Source organism: Bombina bombina, chromosome 1 (assembly GCF_027579735.1).
Source record: "Bombina bombina isolate aBomBom1 chromosome 1, aBomBom1.pri, whole genome shotgun sequence".
Taxonomy (NCBI): domain Eukaryota; kingdom Metazoa; phylum Chordata; class Amphibia; order Anura; family Bombinatoridae; genus Bombina; species Bombina bombina.
Window position 1 is genome coordinate 1,110,698,560 of NC_069499.1, and position 27,771 is coordinate 1,110,726,330.

Sequence of the window (27,771 nt, forward strand, 5' to 3'; positions counted from 1 at the left end):
TGTTTCCGATCTAGAGATTTCAGGGGTAATTGTACTAGTTCCACTTCTGAAACAGGGTCTGGGTTTTTATTCAAGTATATTCATTGTCCCGAAGAAGGAAAATTCTTTCAGACCAGTTCTGGATCTGAAGTTTTTGAATCAATTTGTAAGGGTTCCAACTTTCAAGATGGTGACTATAAGGACTATTCTGCCTTTTGTTCAGCAAGGTCATTACATGTCCTCAAGAGAATTACAGGATGCGTATCTTCACATTCAGATTCATCCAGACCACTATCTGTTTCTGAGATTCTTTTTTCTAGACAAGCATTACCAATTTGTTGCTCTTCCATTTGGCCTAGCAACAGCTCCAAGAATCTTTTCAAAGGTTCTCTGTGCCCTTCTATCTGTGATCAGAGAGAAGGGTATTGCAGTGTTTCTTTATTTGGACGATATCTTGGTACTGGCTCAATCCTTTCATTTAGCAGAATCTCACACAAATCAACTTGTGTTGTTTCTTCAAAAACATGGTTGGAGGATCAATTTACTAAATAGTTTCTTGTTTCCTCAGACAAGGGTCACCTTTTTAGGTTTCCAGATAGATTCAGTGTCCGTAACTCTATCTTTAACAGAATGAAATTGGTTTCTGCCTGTCAAAACCTTCAGTTTCGATCATTCCCTTCAGTGGTTATGTGTATGGAAGTTTTAGGTCTCATGACTGCAGCATTGGACGCAATCCCCTTTGCTCATTTTCATATGAGACCTTTGCATGCTGAATCAATGGTGCAGGGATTATATTCGGATATCACAATTGATATACTTAAATCCCAACATTCAACTCTCTCTGTCCTGGTGGTTGGATCATCATCAGATTATTCAAGGGGTCTCTTTTGTTCATCCTTCCTGGACTGTGATTTCAACAGGTGCAAGTCTCACAAGTTGGGGAGCTGTCTGGAGGTCTCTGTCAGCACAAGGAGTTTGGAATCCTCAAGAGGCGAGGTTACCAATCAATATTTTAGAACTCTGTGCTATTTTCAGGACTCTTCAGGTTTGGCCTCTATTAAAGAGAGAATTATTCATTCGTTTTCAGACAGACAATATCATAACTGTGGCATATTTCACAGTCCTTTAGCAATGAAAGAAGTATCTCGGATACTTTCTTGGGTGGAAACCAACTCCTGTCTAATTTCTACAATACATATCCCAGGTGTAGACAATTGGGAAGTGGATTATCTCAGTCATCAGTCTTTACATCCAGGGGAGTGGTCTCTCCATCCAGATGTATTTTGTCAGATTGTACAGATGTGGGGTCTTCCCGAAATAGATCTGATGGCTTCCCAGGTCCAGGGATCCTCAGATGGAGATGGAGATAGCGGATGCGTTAGCAGTTCCTTGTTTTTACCAACCTTCTTACATTATTCCGCCTCTAGTTCTTCTTCCAAGGGTGATCTCCAAGATCATAATGGAACAATGGCATGTGTTTCTGATAGCACCAGCATGGCCTCACAAGTTTTGGTATGCAGATCTTGTCCAGATGTCCAGTTGCCAACCTTGGCCACTTCCTTTAAGGCCTGAGTTTCTCTGACTCAGTGATTAATACTATGCTACAGGTTCATACGTCTGTTTCAAGGCTCTTTCTGTTTTATTTCATAGAAAGATTGCTAAACTTCCTGATATTCACTGTTTTGTTCAGGCTTTGGTTCGTATCAAGCCTGTTGTTAAATCAATCTCTCCTCCTTGGAGTCTTAATTTGGTTTTGAAGCCTTTGCAGGCTCCTCCTTTTGAGCCTATGCATTCTTTGGATATTAAACTACTTTCTTGGAGAGTGATGTTTCTTTTGGCTATCTCTTTAGCTAGAAGAGTTTCTCAATTGTCTGCTCTCTCTTGTGAGTCTCCTTTTCTGATTTTCCATCAGGATAAGGCTGTTTTGCGGACTTCGTTTAAATTTCTTCCTAAGGTTGTGAATTCTAACATTAGTAGGGAAATTGTTGTTCCTTCCTTGTATCCTAATCCTAAGAATACTCTTGAAAGATCTTTACATTCTTTGGATGTTGTAAGAGCTTTGAAATATAATGTCAAAGCTACTAAATATTTCAGGAAGACTTCTAGTCTATTTGTTGTTTTTTCTGGTCCTAGGAAAGGTCAGAAATCCTCTGCCATTTCCTTGACGTCTTGGTTAAAGCTTTTGATTCATAAGGCTTATTTGGAGTCAGGTCAGGCCCCGCCTCAGAGAATCACAGCTCATTCTACTAGATCTTTCTCCACTTTGTGGGCTTTTAAGAATGAAGCTTTGGTTGATCAGATTTGCAAAGCAGCAACTTGGTCTTCTTTGCATACATTTACTAAATTTTACCATTTTGATGTATTTGCTTCTTCTGAAGCAGTCTTTGGAGAAAAGTTCTTCAGGCAGCTGTCTCAGTTTGATTCTTCTGCTTATGACTTAATTTTTTTTCTTGAAATTTTTGATAAAGATTTTTTTTGTGGATTTATTTTTTTTAGGGGAAATAGCTGTTTTTATTTTATCCCTCTCTTTCTAGTGACTCTTCTGTGGTCTTCCACATCTTGGGTATTTCTATCCCATACGTCACTAGCTCATGGACTCTTGCCAATTACATGAAAGAAAACATAATTTATGTAAGAACTTACCTGATAAATTAATTTCTTTCATATTGGCAAGAGTCCATGAGGCCCACCCTTTTTTTTTGGTGGTTATTATTTTGTATAAAAGCACAATCTTATTTCCAGTTCCTCTTTTTGTATGCCTTTTACTTCTTATTTTATCACCCCACTACTTGGCTAATCTTTAAACTGAATTGTGGGTGTGGTGAGGGGTGTATTTATAGGCATTTTGAGGTTTGGGAAACTTTGCCCCTCCTTTTAGGATTGTATATCCCATACATCACAAGCTCATGGACTCTTGCCCATATGAAAGAAATGAATTGATCAGGTAGGTTCTTACATATATTTAGTTTTTTTAATATACAGTCTGATATCACCTTTTTTATTTTTTTGTACAGGTTGCTTATTAACAATTTAACTGCCCCATAACTAGAAAAATTAGACTGTTAAATATGCTTTAAAATGATGTATGTTTCTTTATCAGCGTGTTTGTATCCCTGCACTGTATTCATGATTTAGTGGGACAGCTCTTCTGATGCTGTTACTGAAAGTCCCATGGACAGATTTCTGCACTTTTGGTTGATGACTGGTTATTTCCCTCCATTAACCCCTTTTGCACCTCCCAGGGGCAGATATCTTCATTTTTACAAGGGCTTGAACCACCTATGGCTGTAACATTCTCTGTACTTGTTTCTTCTTTTGGTGTTAGATTGATACATTCCTCCCCACCATACACCCTGCTTGGCTCCCGCATAGAGTGATGCCACCGTCTACCTGGTTGTGTAGGGGCAACTGAAGTGTGTAGTTCACACATATCCCCCTCACTTTTACTAAGAATCTTGGACAGCGGCTGGTGGTCATCACTTGACAAACTTTGGAGTGACTCCTGCTTACTCTGTGACTTGTGGATCTGATCCCGTGAAGCTTTACCACAGACTTGTGGCAGGTGACAGGTGCCTGTAACCCCCAGACCCTTGTTTTCAGATTCCCAACTGTGGCTTTGGGACTGGCTCAGAATTGCTGGGGTCCCCTCAGAGTCTAGACTCTCCCATGGGCAGATTTCCCCTCTACGGACTTCCAGATCTAGGCTGTCTGATGTCTTGGAAGGGACAGGGCCCCCATCAAAGGTTTTGCTCTGAGATTGGCTAAGGGGTCCTGGGGAACATCCACCTGATTCTTCACTTTCCCAGGGGCATACTGCATCTCTCTGGCGCCCAAGTTCTTCCAGCTTCTTAGATAAGTTTCGACCACTTAATCCTACTGAATTTACCTCTTCCTCTTTAGTGGACTCCCATGGGCAAATCTCTTCTTTTAAAGACTCCACCTTCTTTTTTTCCAAGGCAGAGATCTTTGTAAGGCTATCAGTCTCCTCTCTTTCCCATGGGCAGATCTCTGAGATTGAGCCACCACCTTCCTTCACTTCCCATGGACAAATTTCTGCTCTTAAGCCCTTTGGTTTATCCTTGCATATTACATCTTTATGATCACTTACTTTCTCAGTTGGTAAACTGTGAAAGGACAGGTTGCTCCCTGACAGGCTTAAAGGGCCACCTGGGCCCTCACTGTCTGTGCTTTCCCAAGGACAAATCTCACTCCTCTTGCTTTCCACACTGTCTGATTTCTGTGGAGCCTCCCTTTGTCCGTCTATGCTCTCCCAAGGACAAATTGCTTCCCTTAACTGACTTAGCCTCTCTAGCTTGCTTAATGAGGGGGTTTTCTTACTAGTTTCCAAAGGAGAAGGCAGGGCTTCCTGACTTTTTGGTGCAATCACCTGTCCCTCATGTTGAGGAGAGATGTTCTTCAGTCTCTTAATAGATGCATGATCTTGAGATTGTGACTTCTGCCTCATACCTTCAGGAAGGCTGGTTTCTATCTCCCAAGGGCAAATATCTTCCATGTGATGCTTCTCAGAAGCCTCTTCTACCTCTACATCATGTTTTTCTGCCTCTTTCTGTTCTCTCCCTGCAGCTTTCCCTTTAAAAGCTCTAACTGCTAATACCAAACTTTTTAATGTGCTTTTGTGGAGTGGTTGTGTAGTCTCCAATGACTCTGTGACATTTACTGCTGTTTCTTCAGAGCAGGATTCTCTGACTTTCGATTCTAGTACATTTTGAGCAGTCCCTGCTCTCACTCTTATAGGGGAAGGATCCCCACCATTCTGCTGTTTTCCCCCAAAAGACCATCCCATTCTTCCCTCATATGTACTTCTTGCCTCCTCACTGCTTCCTAGACTTTGATGCTTTCCTACTGGCTCACCCTTCTTCCCATGTGAAACATGTGGCTTTCCTGAATCATGTGAGGTATCCATGCTACTACATTTTCCAGGTGCATAGGTCACATGCTTCTGTGTTCTACTCTCTGTTGAAGAGGGTAGATCCTGCAACTCCCATGGACACACCTCTGCTTTGTCAAAGCTGCCACCTAGTAGAGGATTACGGCTACCTTCCATGGCCCTTTCTGAAGGAGTATCAGCTGGGCCTATAAGTGGGCCCCTACCACGGGAACTACCCAACATGCTGTGGGATTTCTGCAGGGCTCCAGCATGCATGTTCAGTGGCTTCTTGTCTGCCAATAGATTGTGAGCACTCAGAGATTTGCAAACCAGTGGAGCCTGGCGCAGAGAGTCCCCACGAGATCTCAAAGACACATTCCTGGTAAGGTTCTGCCTCATGAGGGAGTCCCGCAGGGCTGCATCCCGAGCTGAACTTTCCAGCCTAGGTGAGGCACTCCCAGCATCCCTGGCCTCCTGCATTTGATCATATGTGCTTTGTGATTTACGCAGGGAGAGAACCCTCTGCCGCAGGGATTCCTCTCTTAGCTTTACACTTCCACTATCTTGCCTGCGTCTTTGGCTTCCACTAGAGCTTGGGGAACCTTCACGCTCCTCACGTCCACATTGCCGTGTAACAGAATCTGGTATTTCAGTGATACGCCGCATAATGGAACGGCCTAGTCCCCGGCGGGAGCTACGCTTCTTCTGAAGGTGAGGATTGTTGATAGTCATTTTTTTTGTCTTGTGAACCTCAAGCTGTGCATAAAGCTTTTTCAACTCCTCCTGTGAATAAAGAAGGACAAAGTTTTGCTGTGATAACCATACACAAAAAAACAACCTCAGACTTTTGAGCTTGATGGTGCAAAGTAAATATATATGAAGAGTGTTAGTAGAGTAACACTTGTTTTCACCTCCTAAAACTAAATATTGCTTTTTTATTATTTTTTTACAATTTTAACTACATGTATTTATTGCATGTATTCATTTAAACATCTGCAAGCAAATAGCCATTTAAGTTAATGTAAAGATCTGTAGAGAACAAGTTATTTTGCTATTATGAGATATGCCTTTATCTCCTGAACATCTGTTCTTAGAAATCATTCTTAGAGAAGAGTTACTAAAATAAAATGTGTATGAAGGGACTATTATGTTGCCAAAAGTGTTTAAAGGGACACTGAACCCAATTTTTTTCTTTTGTAATTCAGAATGAGCATGCAATTTTAAGCAACTTTCTAATTTACTACTATTATCAATTTCTCTTCGTTCTCTTGCTATCATTATTTGAAAAAGAAGGCATATAAGCTTTTTTTTGGTTTCAGTACTCTGGACAGCACTTTTTTATTGGTGGATGAATTTATCCACCAATCAGCAAGGACAACCTAGGTTGTTCACCAAAAATGGGCCGGCATCTAAACTTACATTCTTGCATTTCAAATAAAGATACCAAGAGAATGAAGAAAATTTGATAATAGGAGTAAATTAGAAATTTGCTTAAAATTTCATGCTCAATCTGAATCACAAAATAACATTTTTGGGTACAGTGTTCCTTTAAACATGTGGTTAGTGTGGCTATGATTTGTTCTGCATTTCTCTAGAAATTGGCTAACAAGACACATGCCAAGGAAATCATGCTGGAAGAGGCTGAGCCCTCTCATACTATACACAAAATCTTATTGCATCACTCCATGGGCCCGATAATCAAAAGCTTCCTGGCATGGAAAGAGATCACGCAAAATCTTTCAATTTGTTTCTTAGCATTATATTTTAAAATAGGTGTCTCCTTCAAATGTAAAACTATGCACAGCAAGATAAACCACTCTAAAGCTAATTTTTGTTTTTCTAAATTTTTGTTAAGGGACCTTGCAGTAATCATGAGACTTGTCACATAATATCACTAGAGTGGAGAGATTTAAGTAATCTGGACCCATGTATTGACACAACCATATAGTAGGTGTACTGTCTCTTCAGCAGTATCTTTGCAAGAATAAAGACGAGAGGGAGAAAGCGTCTTCTAAATGAACATGTAGAGTACAGAATAATGAAACACAAGAAAGGGCGCTTCCTAGTGTAGATACAACAGCAGGTTACCTCCACTAATTCACACCCTATGAACTGGTACTCCCAAAGGTGTTAGCACTTGAATGCGCACTGATCCACGTTCTACCTCCATACCACTGGGAAAGTAAAACAAAGAAAGAATGCTCCTCCTAGTGTAGAAAGTCACTAGCTTTCCTCCACAAATATAAAACACCCTATGACATTATACTCACAAAGGTGCTGGCACTCGTGTGCTTAACTGAGCATGCTTAAATCTCTGTGTTTCAGCTCACTGTTCCAAGACTTGATACTGGAACTGCGAAAACCAGCATAGCTAGAGTTGCTCCACTCAAAATTATCGATTCCAAACTGTGGTATGAGGCCAACCACTAACTTTAATAAAAAACATTTAAAAACAATAGAGTGGCTCACATAGAATACATGCAATGCGTTTCTTGACACTACACGCCATTTCTTCAGGCATAATAAACAATACAGGTGTAGTCTTATTTAAAGTACAAAGCACCAATCATCAACCATCTTTCTGTTACAAATATTCTATCATAGAGTGTATCTATAAACTGCATTACTAATATGGGAATTTTCCACTATTTCCCACTACCAATCAATCCCAAGCTTGACCAGTCAATCACAATAAGTCTCCTCTTAAGCTGCGGACATCAATCCACCCGATCTCATACGATCGGGTTGATTGACACCCCCTGCTACCGGCCGCGAATCTGCAAGGGGCGGCATTGCAAAAGCAGTTCATCAGAACTGCTTGTGCAATGTTAAATGCCAACAGCGTATGCTGTCGGCATTCAGCGATGTCAGGCAGACATGAGCCGCAACAGAAGATTATGTCCGTCTGACTGTTAATAAATCAGCCCCCATGTATGTGTGTTCACACAAGCACATTCCTCTGAGTTGTGGAGCTAAGCCATGTCCCATAATTGACGTTATTACGGCTATTTGGTTCAACTCCGCAGTCACCATGAAGCAATCTGAATTGGGCTAAGTTTACAATATGTTCCTAATCCTAATTGGACCAATCTCAAACATTTCCCTAATAATTTATTTATGAAATGTACAGTGGATATAAAAAGTCTACACACCCCTGTTAAAATGTCAGGTTTCTGTGATTTAAAAAAAATATGAGACAAAGATAAATCATTTTATAATTTTATCCACCTTTAATGTGACCTATAAACTGCACAACTCAATTGAAAAGCAAACTGAAATATTTTAGGTGGAGGAAAGTAAACAAAATAAAATAATGTGGTTGCATAAGTATGCACACCCTCTTATAACTGGGGATATAGCTATGTTCATAATTACATGCAAAATTATGTTAGATAGTAGTCAGTACACATCTGTTATCATTTAAAGTGCCTCTAATTAACCCCAAATAAAGTTCAGCTGTTCTAGTAAGTCTTTCCTGACATTTTCTTAGTCGCATCCTACAGCAAAAGCCATGGTCCGCAAAGAGCTTCCAAATCATCAGAGGGATCTCATTGTTAAAAGGTATCAGTCAGGTGAAGGGTACAAAAGAATTTCCAAGGCATTAGATATACCATGGAACACAGTGAAGACGGTCATCATTGTATGGAGAAAATATGGCGCAACAGTGACATTACCAAGAACTGGACATCCCTCCAAAATTTATGAAAAGATGAGGGTAACTGGTCTGGGAGGCTGCCAAGAGGCCTACAGCAACATTAAAGGATCTACAGGAATATCTGGCAAGTACTGGCTGTGTGGTACATGTGACAAGAGTCTCCTGTATTCTTCATATGTCTGGGCTATGGGGTAGAGTGGTAAGACGGAAGCCTTTTCTTACGAAGAAAAACATCCAAATCTGGCTAAATTTTGCAAAAACACATCTGATGTCTCCCAAAAGCATGAGGGAAAAGATGTTCTGTTGTGATGAAACCAAGATATGTTTGGCACAAAAACAACACTGCACATCACCAAAAGAACACCATACCCACAGTGAAGCATGGTGGTGGAGGCATAATGCTTTGGGGCAGTTTTTCTTCAGCTGGAACTGGGGCCTTAGTCAAGGTAGAGGGAATTATGAACAGTTCCAAATACCAGTCAATATTGGCACAAAACCTTCAGGCTTCTGCTAGAAAGCTGAACATGAAGAGGAACTTCATCTTTTAGCATGACAACGACCCAAAGCATAAATCCAAATCAACAAAGGAATGGCTTCACCAGAAGAAGATTAAAGTTTTGGAATGGACCAGACCTGAATCCGATCGAAAATCATTGGGGTGATCTGAAAATGGTTGTGCACAGGAGATGCCCTCGCAATCTGACAGATTTGGAGTGTTTTTGAAAAAAAGAGTGGGCAAATCTTGCCAAGTCAAGATGTGCCATGCTGATAGACTCATACCCAAAAAGACTGAGTGCTGAAATAAAATCAAAAGGTGCTTCAACAAAGTATTAGTTGTACAGTTTATAGGTCATATTAAGGGTGGTAAAAAGTTCTGAAATGATTTATCTTTGTCTCATTTTTTTTACATCACAGAAACCTGGCATTTTAACAGGATTGTGTAGACTTTTTATATCCACTGTATACTCCCTACCACATGCAATTAGCACAGTTGTCCAAAAAAAGACCTCCTGCTATTACACCATTTTAATTAATCTACCTAATGTGGAGATGCAGCCTTCAAACCATTTACACTTAAAGGTCTGCCGCTTGATAATCCTGCCTATTGCTGGCTCTTTATAAATTTACATTATGCAGGACTCGCATGTCTCAGCCCCATAAAAATGTTTCCATATTGCTTCTAAAAGAATCTATCCTGTATCATCCTCACTACAAACCTTATAATGTCTATTTATTTCACCACATTAATATTTATTATTTATACGGCCATATTGATCTGTGCTTATAATAATTAGCCAATAATAATAGTTAATAATAAAGTTAACCCATAAAGTGTAAACTGATTATTCAAATTGAAAAGTTATTATATAAGTGTGATAATGAATAACCAATAAATCTCGATACCCATATTACTCATTTCTACTCTCCTCCTCAAATAAATATCTAAACAAATCTACTAATACCATTATATTTAACTAGATTTCTCCCCTTGTAACAATGCCCCTACAATATTAACATAATCCTATAATAGAGTGATATGTAAATAATCATAAAAACTGGATTTCTATAACTATTGTGCTCAAGTATATATATTAACTCATTGTCTTAAGAAATAATTTTCATTCCTGTGAATTCCTCTATGCTTCCTTAATAAATGAATAACCCCTATTTTTATCACTTAAGAATTATTGGCATATACTAAAAATAGTTCTAATAACAAATAAAGGGTCTATTTATTAATCTAATATTAACAAATCGACAAATCATAATCTACAAATTCATAAGAAGATATTATCTGTCCTGATTCTTAGATGGAAGATGGCCCTCTATATTATGACTATACTAAAAAGCCCCTGTGTCAACCACTTAATTGAGACCCTCTGGATACAGATATCTGAATCTAAATATCTAGAAGGTCTCTTGTCTTATTTTCATTGTTTGTTTTTGACCAAGGAATAGACTTTAGTGGAGTGATTGCCATCTTGCACTGTCCTCTACCATGATGACTGATATGGTGCCTAGACACACTATGTTTCAGGGACCCCTTTTCGAAAATTCCTGAGATGTTCTAAACATCTCCTTTTTATTTTCCTTGCAGTAATGCCCAAGTACAGAGTGCCACAGCTACAGGTTATAACATAAATCACATAACTTGAAGCACAAGTTAACCATTTTCCTAATTTTATGGTTTTTACCTGTAGTGTTGGCTTCTATTGAAATTGCTCCATGCGTTGCATATTTACACATGGAGCAACTCCTATGTCCACATTTGAAAAGTTCCTTTTTTAGCTCCTACCCTGCAAACATCACCCTTCTTTTGTTCTTTTTAGTCATTACAATTTTACTAGGGGCCAATTTTTGTTTCAAGGTAGCAGCTCTCCTAAAGACACATTGAGTTTTTTTACTTCTTGTTTGCCTCAAGATGGGATCTCTCAGCAACAACGGCAATGTTTTTCTAAGTTCTTTTTTTTAAATTTATTTATAATTTTATGAATAATTATAACCTGTAGTAAACAATCATTTAAAATCCTTATTTTCAATTTTATTGGCTTCCTTCAATTTTACGGTCAAGATCTCATTTTTTTTTTAATAATCTAGCTCTAACAAAGCCAGATTCTATTATCATCTTTGGGTTCCCTTTTTCCATGAACTTTGCTTTCAATATTTCACTTTGAACATCATATGTTTTTAAATCAGTACAGTTTCTGTGAATCTTGCGAAACTGACTGTAGGGGATGTTTGACTTCCACCTTTGATAGTGGTTACTAGTAAAATCTAGAAAATTGTTGATGTCTACAGATTTAAAAAATGTAGATTTTACTCTCCCTTCCTCGTCCCAGGTCAACAAGTCATCTAGAAACTCAGTCTCAGTATGTTGTAAATTAGATGAAAATTTTATGCCCATTTCATTTTTATTAAGGTAAGACACAAACTCTTTGGATGATTTCTCATACCCTTTGCAAACAAAGATCAGGTCATCAATGTGTATATAATAATGTTTATTAAACCCATAAAGAGGTTAGCGAAACTAGGAGCAAACTTTGTTCCCATGGCCGTTCCCTTGACCTGAATGTCGAATTTATCCATATATTTTTTAAAAAATATGCTTTAGAATATATTCTATCAAATCTAAAATAAACATATGGCTAGATAACAACAAGTTTTGCGTTATGAGTAAAAAAGCAGCGTTATGGGTTATAACGCTGCTTTTTCACTACCGCTGCTATTACGAGTCTTGTAGGTACAGCTGTCCCGCACACTTTTTTGGCCGTACCGCAAATTAACTTATGCAATTTGCTCAAAGTATTTTTTCTATGGGACTTTCATAGCGCCGGTATTACAAGCTTTTTTTTGGAGGCCAAAAAGTGAGCGGTACAGCCTATCCCGCAAGATTCATAACGGCTTGGATGAAGACTTCTCCCGGCTTCGTTGAGGATGGATGTCTGGTCTTCAAAACTGTAAGTGGATCTTCGGGGGTTAGTGTTAGGTTTTTTTAAGGGTTTATTGGGTGGGTTTTATTTTTAGGTTAGGGTTTGGGCAGCAATAGAGCTAAATGCCCTTTTAAGGGCAATGCCCATCCAAATGCCCTTTTCAGGGCAATGGGGAGCTTAGGTTTTTTTAGTTAGGATTTTATTTGGGGGGTTGGTTGTGTGGGTGGTGGGTTTTACTGTTGGGGGGGTTGTTAGCTCTTTTACCTGTAAAAAAAATACAAATTTATTTGGGGCAATGCCCCGCAAAAGGCCCTTTTAAGGGCTATTGGTAGTTTCGTTTAGGCTAGGTTTTTTTTATTTTGATAGGGCTATTAGATTAGGTGTAATTAATTTAAATATCTGATAATTTTTTTTTTATTTTGTGTTTATTTGTTTTTGTAATTTAGGTAATTGTATTTAATCTAGGTAATTTATTTAATTGTAGTGGAAGGTTAGGTGTTAGTGTAAGACAGGTTAGGTTTTATTTTACAGGTAAATTTGTATTTATTTTAGCTAGGTAGCTAGTAAATAGTTAATAACTATTTAATAACTATTCTACCTAGTTAAAATAAATACAAACTTGCCTGTAAAATAAAAATAAAACCTAAACTAGCTACAATGTAACTATTAGTTATATTGTAGCTAGCTTAGGGTTTATTTTATAGGTAAATATTTAGTTTTAAATAGGAATTATTTAGGTAATGATAGTAGGTTTTATTTAGATTTATTTCAATTATATTTAAGTTAGGGTTAGACTTAGGTTTAGGGGTTAATAAATTTAGTATAGTGGCGGCGACGTTGGGGGGTGGCAGATTAGGGGTTAATAAATGTAGCTAGGTGGCAGCGATGTTAGGGGCGGCAGATTAAGGTTTAATATTTAACTAGTGTTTGCGATGCGGGAGTGCAGCAGTTTAGGGGTTAATATGTTTATTATAGGGGCGGCGACGTTGGGGGCAGCAGATTAGGGGTTAATAAGTGTAGGTAGGTTGCGGTGACATTGGGGGCAGGAGATTAGGGGTTAATAAATATAATGTAGGTGTCGGCGATGTTGGGGGCAGTAGATTAGGGGTTAATAAGTATAATGTAGGTGTCAATAAATATAATGTAGGTGTCGGCGATGTCAGGGGCAGCAGATTAGGGGTTAATAAGTGTAAGATTAGGGGTGTTTAGACTTGGGGTTCATGTTAGGGTGTTAGGTGTAAACATACATTTTATTTCCCCATAGGAATCAATGGGGCTGCGTTACGGAGCTTTACGCTGCTTTATTCCAGGTGTTAGGCTTTTTTTCATCCAGCTCTCCCCATTGATGTCTATGGGGAAATCGTGCACATGCACGTAAAACCAGCTCACTGCTGACTTAAGCAGCGCTAGTATTGGAGAGCGGTATGGAGAACAATTTTGCTCTACGCTCACTTCTTGCCTAATAACACCGGGTTTAGGAAAACCTGTAATACCAGCGCTGTAGGTAAGTGAGCGGTGACAATAACGTGCAAGTTAGTACCGCACCCCTCATAACGCAAAACTCGTAATCTAGCCGATAGTTTTTTGTGACATATATTGTTATTCATTCAGAAAATTAAAGATTGCCTCCAATCCCAAATCATCTGCTATATTTTAATACATCACATTTACATCACAAGTTAACCACAAAAGGTTTTCAGGTCTAGTAATATTTGCCAATTTCACTAGCAAATCCTTATTTAAGATTTGATATTACAAACATATCTTTGCAGGAACCAATCAACATATTCTGAGACCCTGTCCGTCAAGCTATCAATCCCTACAATGATAGACTGCACTGGTGGATTGCATAAATTCTTGTGGATCTTGGACAAATGATAATAAAAAGGTGTGCTGGCATTATTAGAAGTCAAATAATGTTTCTCTTTTTTATTTAAGATCCATTCCTTTGCCCCAAAATCCACAAGAGCAATCAATTCTTTAGAATATTTTCTAGTGGGATCACTATGTAGTTTTCTTTAATATAATATTCATGATCTAATAAAATACTTTCTACCTCTTTTACATAATCTGAATAGTCCTGTAGGACTATGCAGCCACCCTTATCTGCCTGACAGATCACTATAGAGTCACCTCAGGCCGAGAAGGGCTTTTTCTTAATTTGGACAAATATTTTTCTTTCCCCTGATATTTTTGGGGATTTTTACAAAATCAGGTCAATGTAAACATCTTCTTGAGGGGGATGGAAAGTAGAGGGTAATGTCAAATCTGTATGAATTACACCATCATACAATTCATCTATCAAAGATTCTGGCTCTTTATATATCAAGATTTTACCATTTTTTCATCCATCTGATCTAACAGAATTTGGGCTACCCTGTATCTTTTTATTTGTTAATCATTTCATTGCAGGGATAGCTTTCTTGTAAATTTGTTCAAATCTATGAAGAGATCAAACACATTGGGCCAGATTACAAGTGGAGAGGTATTTAACTCTCCCGCTAGTAGTAAGGTTTTTGGGTGCGTCAGGTAGCACTTGTATTACAAGTAAAAAGGTTTTTGCTCTTGGGCTAAGCCGATGTGCGCAAAAAGACGTACTCATATTGGGATCTCGTTAACGTAATCCCCCATTGAAGTCAAAGGGGCAAAAAAACTATTGCATATTCTCAAGTGCACTAACCCTACATGGAAATATGAATATTTCACATTCCAATGTTCTTCACATAGCAGAATATGTTCTATGTATTCATAAATACATATTTCTACATACATATTATTTTTTGGGGGTAAAATATATATCTATACCTATATAAATATACATGATTATATATAGGTATAGATATATACAGATATATTTATATAGATATCTATTTAAAAATACATAGAACATATTCTTCTATGTGCAGAACATATGACTGTGAAATATTTACATTAAATACACAGTATAACACTAAAAATAAATATTGCATAAATATGCTTTTTTCATGTTTTCATCTTCTTAACTGCAAAGGGCTTCAATGCACTTATATATATGTCTATATATGTATACATATGTATTTCTGTGTTTATATGTGTATAAATAGCTGTAAATACATATGTGTACACACACACACACACACACATATATATATATATATATATATATATATATATATATATATATATATATATATATACCGTATATACATACATATTTAACATGTATATGTATGTATCTCTATGCTAAAGCCCTATGCCTGACTTTTTCCCCCAACACCTGAGACCTCATATCTTTGCGCCCTTATAACTTTTTTGTGCAATAAATATATATATATATTTTATCATTTTTATTAAATAGTTTTATTATGAGTGTTACTGTACTTTTAAATGTATTTTTGATGTGTTTTGTAACACTTTTTTTGTTTTGCGAAAAAGGTTAACCAGAGCTCTGAGTGTAAATCGTGATTGCGCTCATGTGTTCGCATTTACTTTTAACTTGTAATCGAGTGCTACACCTGATGCGCGCAAACACCCACGATAAACCCCTTTTTGTGCATGCGTAACTGTACGCTCGCCACTCGTAATCTGGCCCATTATGGGAGTTGTAGGGACAGTATGAAAGTCTTCTCCCTAATAATCTGATTTAATCTTCAGTTAAGGAATTAGAAGACAGGTTGAATATTCCCTTCTTTAATTGTTGAAGCTTCACTTTTTTGGAGATCTTTCCTCTTCCCCTCCTTCCACTTTTCGTGTGACCTTTTCTTTTTTTGTTGTGGATTCGGATTTGCCTGGTAATAATCTTTCTTCCAGTTTTCCCTTCTCCACAGGGGGCTAGATTTGGGTTCCCCCCTAAAAAATGGACAGAGGAAGAAGTTGAAGGTACTTCATTGACTGGCCTGTTTTTATTGTTCTTAATACTATTCATAAGACCGACTTGAGGTACCTTTTCCTTTTGTCCCATTTCTTCCTCCAAAGGCTGATATCTATTTCTAAGTGGAATAGAATTGACCTTATTATTTCTAGCACCCCTATGATGGAACCCATTTGCATTTTTATTTATTAATCTAGGACCAGTATTTTCTCCGACATTATTTATGTCATTATTATTTTGTCAATTAAAAGTATAGATGAAGACTTTTTTGTAGTCCTCTCCATCTCTTTTCATTTTTTTATTTTTAATTTGTATTAATAAATCTTGGCATTCATTGTCTGTTCATTAAAGGGACATAAAACAAGTTGGGATAGAGACAAAATATAATATGTACTTTAATTACTTTACCTGTAAATTTATACTGCAGTGCCTCACATTTAATCCTTTCTTTTAAGTTTCCGAATTGTACAGCTCTAACTCCCCCCACACATGGCTGTATCTATTATCTACCATTGGTTTGGTATAATACATAACTTTAACATTCATTATCTGCTAGAGCATGCCTAGAAGCAAATAAGCTGTTGTGAATTAAGTTAAAATACAATGCATGTGTTTCTGATGCTAAACACTGATAAAGGGGGGGGGGGTGTGGATCAGACTCCTCCAGACAGCATGGCTATGTAAATAATTTTGCTTATTTTTGAAAATTATTTTAAAAAACTTGCCAGCAATTTTTTAACAATTTTTTAATTCAAACTATTTTTTAATTAATTAGCCCTTTTAGGGTAGCTACGGATTTCAACATGTTTTATGGCACTTTTAAGGTTACTATACGCTGAATGATCTTTATAATTTTCCAAAGATTTTTGAATACCTTCAATTCTCTTTCCTGCTCCCTCATATAATTTCTGAGCTTTTAGGATTTCTATTTATTTGAATGGACACTCATCCAGTATAGAGAACCATCTCTCCAACAATGTTGTGTCCTCCTTAAAAAAACATTTTTGTAACACTCTCAGATCTCTTGAAATATGTTTTTTGTCCTGATATTTTTTTTAAGAGTGTCCCATTCTCACCAATGTCGATGTTCAGGGGGAGCGTAGAAGTGGATATGGGTATCAAGATTTATTGGTTATTCATTATCACTCTATATATATATATATATATATCACTCTTATATTTGAATAATCAGTTGACACTTTATGGGTTAACTTTATTATTAACTATTATTATTGGCTAATTATCATAAGCACAGATCAATATGGACGTATAAATAATAAATATTAATGTGGTAATATAAATAGATATACATTAAATTAGGGTAGTATCTAGTGGAAAAGTGTAACATTATAAGGTTTGTTGTCAGAATGATACAGGATAGATTCTTTTAGGAACAATATGGAAACATTTTTATGGGGCTGAGACATGTGAGTCCTGCATAATGTAAATTTATAAAGAGCCAGCAATAGGCAGGATTATCAAGCGGCAGACCTTTTAGTGTAAATGGTTTGAAGGCTGCATTAGGTAGATTAATTAAAACTGTGTAATATCAGGAGGTCTTTTTTTTGGACAACTGTGCTAATTGCATGTGGTAGGGAGTATACAGTGGATATAAAAAGTCTACACACCCCTGTTAAAATGTCAGGTTTCTGTGATTTAAAAAAAAATGAGACAAAGATAAATCATTTCAGAACTTTTTCCACCCTTAATATGACCTATTTAAACAGCGTAATAATATCAGGTGGTCTTTTTTAGGACAACTGTGATAACTGTGGTGGGGAGTATACATTTAATACATATTTTATTTGGGAGATATTTGAGATTAGTCCACTTAGCATTAGGAACATATTGTAAGTTTAGCCCACGTCATATCGATGCATGGTGACTGCGGAGTTGAACCAAATAGCCGTAATAATGGCAATAATGGGGCATGGTCTAGCTCCCCAGCTCAGTGGAATGTGCTCATGTCTGTGAACTGAACGCACATACAGTACATTGTAGCCGATTTACTATGCCCCAAATCTATCTGTTTCCGTGCAAGCTTTCAGGCTCGCCGGAAACAGGAGTTAAGAAACAGCGATCTTAAGACCGTTGCTTCTTAAATCGTCCGCCACCTCTGAGGCGGTAGACAGCAATCAGCCCGATTTTATTAGCATTTTTCTCTGCACATGCATGTGAAGCATAGCTAGATATTCTCAGTGCACCAGCATTTTATATGCTGCAGCTGATCAGTGCGCCAGTGGGGCTTGTATCATTTCAGCAAATAACAAATTGAGTCATTACCAGATGGTACAAGCACCTTAGCCGCTCTGAGCAAGTGCTGTGTTTAAAATGCTGGTGCACGGTGCATACTTAAATACACATTTGAAACAGCTATAGCTTTTATTATAATCATTTTTGGCAATGCATGTATATTTAAAAAATACTTCTATTTAACACTTAACTGCATCTATGTGAATTCCATATTTGGCTGGAATGTCCCTTTAAGACCGCTGCTCCTTAACTCCTGTTTCCGGCGAGCCTGAAGGTTCACGCGGAAACAGATACATTAGGCTGAATACAGGGCTTGTTAAATCGGCCCCAGAGTGTTTAGTAATTTGTGAGCATCGACCGAGAAGTGAGCTACGTCACCTTTACCGGGGTGATTGACTGGTGAAGCTTGGGGTTGATTGGAAAATTCCCATATTAGGAATGTAATTTATACATGTACTTTGTGATAGGATAATTGTAACGGAAAGATGTTTGATGATTGGTGCTTTGTAGTTTAAATAATACTCCAGCTGTATTGTTTATTATGCCTGAAGAAATGGCGTGTAGTGTCAAGAAACGCATCACATGTATTGTATGTGAGCCATTCTATTGTTTTTAAACAAATTTAAAGTTTTATTAAAGTTAATGCTTGGTCACATATATCACAGTTTGGAATCGATAATTTAGAGTGTAGCAACTCTAGCCACGCTGGTTTTTTAAGTTCCAGTATCAAGTCGTGGAACAGTGAGCTGAAACACTGAGAGATTTCAGCACGCTCGGTTAAGCACACATGAGTGCTAGCACCTTTGTGAGTATCTTTTCTTAGGGTGTTTTCTCTTGTAAGGTGTATCCAGTCCATGGATCATCCATTACTTGTGGGATATTCTCCTTCCCAACAGGAAGCTGCAAGAGGATCACCCACAGCAGAGCTGTCTATATAGCTCCTCCTCTAACTGCCACTACCAGTCATTCTCTTGCAGCTCTCGACAAGATAGGAAGTAGCTAGAGAGATGTGGTATTTATGTAGTTTATCTTCAATCAAAAGTTTATTATTTTCAAATGGTACCGGAGTTGTACTGTTTTAGCCTCAGGCAGAAAGTTGAAGAAGGGTCTGCCTGTGGTTTTTGATGATCTTAGCAGGTTGTAACTAAGATCCATTGCTGTTCTCACACATAACTGAAGAGATGAGGTAACTTCAGCTGGGGGAATGGCGTGCAGGGTCTCCTGCTATGAGGTATGTGCAGTTTAAATTTTTCTAGAGAAATGAATATGCTAGAAAATGCTGTTAATACCGGATTTATTTAAGGTAAGCCTGATTACAGTGATTTAATAACGACTAGTATCATGCTTGCTGTAAAAGTTAATATTCTTATTACTTTCTCACATTATGTTTTTTTCTACATATTGGTGATAAAACTTTATTGGGGCCCAGTTTTTTCCACATGGCTGGCTAGATTTTGCCTAGGGATAGTTTTTTATGGCCCTCTCACTGTGAGTACAGGTTGGGAGGGGCCTAATTTCAGGCCTAAATCGTGCAGTAGTTTTTGCAGCTTGAGACTTCCAGCTTCCCTGAAGGAGTCACCTGAACACTTAGGGCCTCTACAAAGGGTTTTTGTGCCTTCAAAAGTCATTGTATGTGCAGGTAGGGTCACAGCAGAGCTGTGGCAGTTTGTTGTGACTGTTAAAAAACGTTTATATGTTTTTTTTTTATCCGGTTTTGAAACTAAGGGGTTAATCATCCATTTGCAAGTGGGTGCAATGCTCTGTTAGTCTATTATACACACTGTAAACATTTCGTAAGATTTACTGCTCTGTCTATTCTTTTGCACAAACGTCTGGCTGAGGTTCCAAACGTGCAGGCGTTTTGTCAGGCTTTAGTCAGAATCGAGCCTGTGTTTAAACCTGTTGCTCCGCCTTGGAGTTTAAATTTAGTTCTTAAGGTTCTTCAAGGGGTTCCGTTTGAACCTTTGCATTCCATAGATATTAAGCTCTTATCCTGGAAGGTTCTGTTTTTAGTAGCTATCTCCTTGGCTCGAAGAGTTTCGGAGTTATCTGCTTTACAATGTGATTCCCCTTATCTCATTTTTCATGCAGATAAGGTAGTGTTACGTACCAAACCTGGTTTTTTACCTAAGGTGGTATCTAATAAAAATATCAATCAGGAGATTGTTGTACCTCACTGTGTCCTAATCCTTCTTCAAAGAAGGAACGTCTTTTACACAATCTTGACGTGGTTCGTGCTTTAAAGTTTTATTTACAAGCTACTAAAGATCTTCGTCAAACATCTGCATTGTTTGTTGTCTACTCTGGACAGAGGAGAGGCCAAAAGGCTTCGGCAACCTCTCTTTCTTTTTGGCTAAGGAGTATAATACGCTTAGCTTATGAGACTGCTGGCCAGCAGCCTCCTGAAAGGATTAAAGCTCATTCTACTAGAGCGGTAGCTTCCACATGGGCTTGTAAAAATGAGGCTTCTGTTGAACAGATTTGTAAGGCGGCGACTTGGTCTTCGCTTCATACTTTTTCAAAGTTCTATAAATTTGATACTTTTGCTTCTTCGGAGGCTATTTTTGGGAGAAAGGTCTTGCAGGCAGTGGTGCCTTCCATTTAAGCGCCTGCCTTGTCCCTCCCTTCATTTGTGTCCTATAGCTTTGGTATTGGTATCCCACAAGTAATGGATGATCCGTGGACTGGATACACCTTACAAGAGAAAACATAATTTATGCTTACCTGATAAATTTATTTCTCTTGTGGTGTATCCAGTCCACGGCCCGCCCTGTCATTTTAAGGCAGGTGTTTTTTATTTTTAAACTACAGTCACCACTGCACCCTATGGTTTCTCCTTTCTCTTGCTTGTCTTCGGTCGAATGACTGGTAGTGGCAGTTAGGGGAGGAGCTATGTAGACAGCTCTGCTGTGGGTGATCCTCTTGCAGCTTCCTGTTGGGAAGGAGAATATCCCACAAGTAATGGATGATCCGTGGACTGGATACACCACAAGAGAAATAAATTTATCAGGTAAGCATAAATTATGTTTCTTTCATGTAATTAACAAGAGTCCATGAGCTAGTGACGTATGGGATATACATTCCTACCAGGAGGGGCAAAGTTTCCCAAACCTTAAAATGCCTATAAATACACCCCTCACCACACCCACAAATCAGTTTTACAAACTTTGCCTCCAAGGGAGGTGGTGAAGTAAGTTTGTGCTAGATTCTACGTTGATATGCGCTCCGCAGCAAGTTGGAGCCCGGTTTTCCTCTCAGCGTGCAGTGAATGTCAGAGGGATGTGAAGAGAGTATTGCCTATTGAATGCAGTGATCTCCTTCTACGGGGTCTATTTCATAAGGTTCTCTGTTATCGGTCGTAGAGATTCATCTCTTACCTCCCTTTTCAGATCGACGATATACTCTTATATTTACCATTTCCTCTACTGATTCTCGTTTCAGTACTGGTTTGGCTTTCTACAAACATGTAGATGAGTGTCCTGGGGTAAGTAAGTCTTATTTTCTGTGACACTCTAAGCTATGGTTGGGCACTTTATTTATAAAGTTCTAAATATATGTATTCAAACATTTATTTGCCTTGACTCAGAATGTTCAACTTTCCTTATTTCCAGACAGTCAGTTTCATATTTGGGATTATGCATTGAATTATCATATTTTTTCTTACCTCAAAAATTTGACTTTTTTCCCTGTGGGCTGTTAGGCTCGCGGGGGCTGAAAATGCTTCATTTTATTGCGTCATTCTTGGCGCGGACTTTTTTGGCGCAAAAATTCTTTTCCGTTTCCGGCGTCATACGTGTCGCCGGAAGTTGCGTCATTTTTTGACGTTATTTTGCGTCAAAGATGTCGGCGTTCCAGATGTGGCGTCTTTTTTGGCGCCAAAAGCATTTAGGCGCCAAATAATGTGGGCGTCTTTTTTGGCGCTAAAAAATATGGGCGTCATTTTTGTCTCCACATTATTTAAGTCTCATTATTTATTGCTTCTGGTTGCTAGAAGCTTGTTCACTGGCATTTTTTTCCCATTCCTGAAACTGTCATTTAAGGAATTTGATCAATTTTGCTTTATATGTTGTTTTTTTCTTTTACATATTGCAAGATGTTTCACGTTGCAACTGAGTCAGAAGTTACTACAGGAAAATCACTGCACAGTGCTGGAGCTACCAAGCTAAGTCTGCTATAAACTTTTGGTATCTGTTTCTCCAGCTGTTATTTGTATTGCATGTCATGTCAAACTTATTAATGCAGATAAAATTTCCTTTAGTACTGTTACATTACCTGTTGCTGTCCGTCAACATCTAATTTTCAGAGTGTTCCTGATAACATAAGAGATTTTATTTTTTAAATCCATTAAGAAGGCTATGTCTGTTATTTCTCCTTCTAGTATACATAAAAGTCTTTTAAAACTTCTCTTTTTTTTCAGATGAATTTTTAAATGAACATCATCATTCTGATACTGATAATGGTTCTTCTGGTTCAGAGGTTTCTGTCTCAGAGGTTGATGCTGATAAATCTTTGTATTTGTTCAAGATGGAATTTATTCGTTCTTTACTTAAAGAAGTGTTATTTGCATTAGAAATAGAGGATTCTGGTCCTCTTGATACTAAATGTAAACGTTTAAATAAGGTTTTTAAATCTCCTGTAGTTATTCCAGAAGTGTTTTATCTCCCTGATGCTATTTCTGAAGTAATTTCCAGGGAATGGAATAATTTGGGTAATTTATTTACTCCTTCTAGACGTTTAAGCAAATTATATCCTGTGCCATCTGACAGATTAGAGTTTGTTGGGACAAAAATCCCTAAGGTTATGGGGCTGTCTCTACTCCTGCTAATGTACTACTATTCCTATGGCAGATAGTACTTCATTTAAGGATCCTTTAGATAGGAAAATTGAATCCTTTCTAAGAAAAGCTTACTTATGTTCAGGTAATCTTCTTAGACCTGCTATATTTTTAGCGGATGTTGCTGCAGCTTCAACTTTTTTGGTTAGAAGCTTTAGCGCAACAAGTAACAGATCATAATTTTATAGCATTATTATTTTTCTATAACATGCTAATAATTTTATTGGTGATACCATCTTTTGATATCATTAGAGTTGATGTCAGGTATATGTCTCTAGCTATTTTAGCTAGAAAAGCTTTATGGATTAAACTTGGAATGCTGACATGTCTTCTAAGTCAACTTTGCTTTCCCTTTCTTTCCAGGGTAAATAATCATTTCGTTCCTTTCCTCACAACAAGGAACAAAAGCCTGATCCTTCATCCTCAGGAGCGGTATCAGTTTGGAAACTATTTCCAGTTTGGAATATATCCAAGCCTTATAGAAACCTATAGCCAGCTCCTAAGTACATATGAAGGTGCGGCCCTTATTCCAGCTCAGCTGGTATGGGGCAGATTACGTTTTCTTCAAAGAAATTTGGATCAATTCCGTTCTTAATCTCTGGTTTCAGAAACATTGTTTCAGAAAGGTACAGAATTGGCTTCAAGTTAAGGCCTCCTGCTAAGAGATTCTTTTCTTTCCCGTGTCCCAATTGACACAGCAAGGCTCAGCATTTCTGAAATGTGTTTCAGATCTAGAGTTGGCTGGAGTATTTATGCCAGTTCCAGTTCTGGAACAGGGGCTGGGGTTTTATTTTATCTCTTCATTGTACCAAAGAAGGTCAATTCCTTCAGACCAGTTCTGGATCTATCATTATTGAATCGTTATGTTAGGATACCAACATTCAAGATGGTTACTGTAGGACTATCCTGCCTTTTGTTTAGCAAGGGCATTATATGTCTACAATAGATTTACAGGATGTGTATCTGCATATTCCGATTCATCCAGATCACTTTTAGTGTCTGAGATTCTCTTTTTAGACAAGCATTACCAGTTTTGTGGCTCTACTATTTGGCCTAGCCTCAGTTCCAAGAATTTTTTTCAAAGGTTCTCGGTGCCCTTCTTTCTGTAATCAGAGAATAGGGTTTTGGTATTTCCTTATTTGGACGATATCTTGGTACTTGCTCAGTCTTCTCATTTTCGAAGAATCTCATACGAATCGACTTGTGTTGTTTCTTCAAGTTCATGGTTGGAGGATCAATTTACCAATCAGTTTATTGATTCCTCAGACAAGAGTAACCTTTTTAGGTTTCTAGATAAATTCAGTGTCTATGACTCTGTCCTTGTCAGACAAGAGAAGTTTAACATTGATATCAGCTTGTCAAAACCTTCAGTCACAATCATTCCCTTTGGTAGCCTTATGCATGGAAATGTTGGATCTTAGGACTGCCGCATCAGATGCGATCTCCTTTGCTCGTTTTCACATGCGACCTCTTCAGCTCTGTATGCTGAACCAATGGTGCAGGGATTACTCAAAGATATCTCAATTAATATCTTTAAACCGATTTTACGACACTCTCTGACATGGTGGACAGATCACCATCGTTTAGTTCAGGGGGCTTCTTTGTTCTTCCGACCTGGACTATAATCTCAACAGATACGAGTCTTACAGGTTGGGGAGCTGTGTGGGGGTATCTGACGGCACAAGGGGTTTGGGAATCTCAGGAGGTGAGATTTCCGATCAATATTTTGGAACCCCGTGCAATTTTCAGAGCTCTTCAGTCTTGGCCTCTTCTGAAGAGAGAGTTGTTCATTGTTTTCAGATAAGACATTGTCACAACTGTGGCATACATCAATCATCAAGGAGGGACTCACAGTCCTCTGGCTATGAAAGAAGTATCTCGAATTTTGGTTTGGGCGGAATCCAGCTCCTGTCTAATCTCTGCGGTTTATATCCCAGGTATGGACAATTGGAAAGCGGATTATCTCAGTCGCCAAACGTTGCATCCGGGCGAATGGTCTCTTCACCCAGAGGTATTTCTTCAGATTGTTCAAATGTGGGAACTTCCAGAAATAGTTCTGATGGCTTCTCATCTAAACAAGAAACTTCCCAGGTATCTGTCCAGATCCCGGGATCCTCAGGCGGAGGCAGTGAATGCATTTTCACTTCCTTGGAAGTATCATCCTGCCTATATCTTTCCGCCTCTAGTTCTTCTTCCAAGAGTAATCTCCAAGATTCTGAAGGAATGCTCGTTTGTTCTGCTGGTAGCTCCGGCATGGCCTCACAGGTTTTGGTATGCGGATCTTGTCCGGATGGCCTCTTGCCAACCGTGGACTCTTCCGTTAAGACCAGACCTTTTGTCTCAAGGTCCTTTTTTTCCATCAGGATCTGAAATCCTTAAATTTAAAGGTATGGAGATTGAACGCTTGATTCTTGGTCAAAGAGGTTTCTCTGACTCTGTGATTAATACTATGTTACAGGCTCATACATCTGTATCCAGAGAGATATATTATAGAGTCTGGAAGACTTATATTTCTTGGTGTCTTTCTCATCACTTTTCTTGGCATTCTTTTAGAATACCGAGAATATTACAATTTCTTCAGGATGGTTTAGATAAGGGTTTGTCCGCAAGTTCCTTGAAAGGTCAAATCTCTGCTCTTTCTGTTCTTTTTCACAGAAAGATTGCTATTCTTCCTGATATTCATTGTTTTGTACAAGCTTTGGTTTGTATAAAGCCTGTCATTAAGTCAATTTCTCCTCCTTGGAGTTTGAATTTGGTTCTGGGGGCTCTTCAAGCTCCTCCATTTGAACCTATGCATTCATTGGATATTAATTACTTTCTTGGAAAGTTTTGTTCCTTTTGGCCATCTCTTCTGCCAGAAGAGTTTCTGAATTATCTGCTCTTTCTTATGAGTCTCCTTTTCTGATTCTTCATCAGGATAAGGCGGTGTTGCGAACTTCTTTTGAATTTTTACCTAAAGTTGTGATTTCCAACAACATTAGTAGAGAAATTGTGGTTCCTTCATTATGTCCTAATCCTAAGAATTCTAAGGAGAAATCGTTGCATTCTTTGGATGTTGTTAGAGCTTTGAAATATTATGTTGAAGCTACGAAATCTTTCTGTAAGACTTCTAGTCTATTTGTTATCTTTTCCGGTTCTAGGAAAGGCCAGAAAGCTTCTGCCATTTCTTTGGCATCTTGGTTGAAATCTTTTATTCATCCTGCCTATGTTGAGTCGGGTAAAATTCCGCCTCAGAGAATTACAGCTCATTCTACTAGGTCAGTATCTACTTCCTGGGCGTTTAGGAATGAAGCTTCGGTTGACCAGATCTGCAAAGCAGCAACTTGGTCCTCTTTGCATACTTTTACTAAATTCTACCATTTTGATGTATTTTCTTCTTCTGAAGCAGTTTTTGGTAGAAAAGTTCTTCAGGCAGCGGTTTCAGTTTGAATCTTCTGCTTATGTTTTTTGTTAAACTTTATTTTGGGTGTGGATTATTTTCAGCAGGAATTGGCTGTCTTTATTTTATCCCTCCCTCTCTAGTGACTCTTGTGTGGAAAGATCCACATCTTGGGTAGTCATTATCCCATACGTCACTAGCTCATGGACTCTTGTTAATTACATGAAAGAAAACATAATTTATGTAAGAACTTACCTGATAAATTCATTTCTTTCATATTAACAAGAGTCCATGAGGCCCACCCTTTTTTGGGGTGGTTATGATTTTTTTGTATAAAGCACAATTATTCCAATTCCTTATTTTATATGCTTCGCACTTTTTTTCTTATCACCCCACTTCTTGGCTATTCGTTAAACTGATTTGTGGGTGTGGTGAGGGGTGTATTTATAGGCATTTTAAGGTTTGGGAAACTTTGCCCCTCCTGGTAGGAATGTATATCCCATACGTCACTAGCTCATGGACTCTTGTTAATATGAAAGAAATGAATTTATCAGGTAAGTTCTTACATAAATTATGTTTTTTTTGGTGGAAAATAAAGCTATAGTGAGTTTCTACCCTAGGAGGAGCCCTCTTTCTTTGTTTTACTTCCCCAGGGGTCCGGAGATTTCAGCACATCTATTAAGGCACATTCGAGTGCTAACATATTTGTGAGTACCATGTCATAGGGTGTGAACTGGTGGAGGTAACCTGCTGTTGTATCTACACTAGGAGGCACCCTTTCTTTTGTGTTTCATTCTTTAATGGTATCCCTGACGTGAAAATCATGAAAGGAGCTGTCATCCTATCTGGTATTATCCAGCAACAGAGGATTGGAGAATAATTAATGGGACTATAAATTAGGAGTTTGAGGAACGTATCTCATTGAAATTGGTATCTTATGATATTGTATGGTGTATCTATGTTAGTCTAGTGAGATTTGTAGTCTACATTTTTGGTACCCTCTATTCATCATATCGCCTGCTATTGCTAGTGATTCTGTTTAGAGTAAAAAGCTAATTTTGTCTGTTCTAATTGCTAATGTTAAGACAGTTTTTCAGTCCTTTTATATTTGGGAATAAAATCTTATATTGTCATTCACCTAGATCACGAGTTTTGCGCTAAACAGGGTGCGAAAATAACGCCAAAAAAATGTGTTATTGCGCTCTCCATAGCGCTGCCATTACTAGTTACTGAAACGTTTCCTTGTGCTGTGTGTTATCGTGCGTTATGCTTCATACTGCACAAAAGCCCAGGGCTGATTTGAAGTGCTCGTGCATGCTTTCCCCCATAGACATCAATGGGGAGAAGGTTAGAAAAAACTAACACCTGCAATGGCGGAATGGAGATTGCCGTAACGCAACCCCATTGATGTCTATGGAGGAAAGAAAGTTACATTTAAACCTACCACCCTAACATAAACTCCAAGTCTCAACACCCCTAATCTACCACCCCTGACATCACCA

The 27,771-nt window shown here is 38.2% G+C and overlaps 1 protein-coding gene across 1 annotated transcript in view; it reads right to left on the minus strand.

Moving 5' to 3' along the window:
- Nucleotides 1–3,136: 3,136 nt before the first annotated feature.
- Nucleotides 3,137–27,771, minus strand: part of GPR179 (G protein-coupled receptor 179) — a 159,890-nt gene continuing 135,255 nt past the window's right edge. Inside the window, exon 11 of the mRNA XM_053717471.1 lies at nt 3,137–5,650. Within this exon, the coding sequence (XP_053573446.1) occupies nt 3,137–5,650 (2,514 nt within the window). The remainder of the gene's footprint in view (nt 5,651–27,771) is intronic.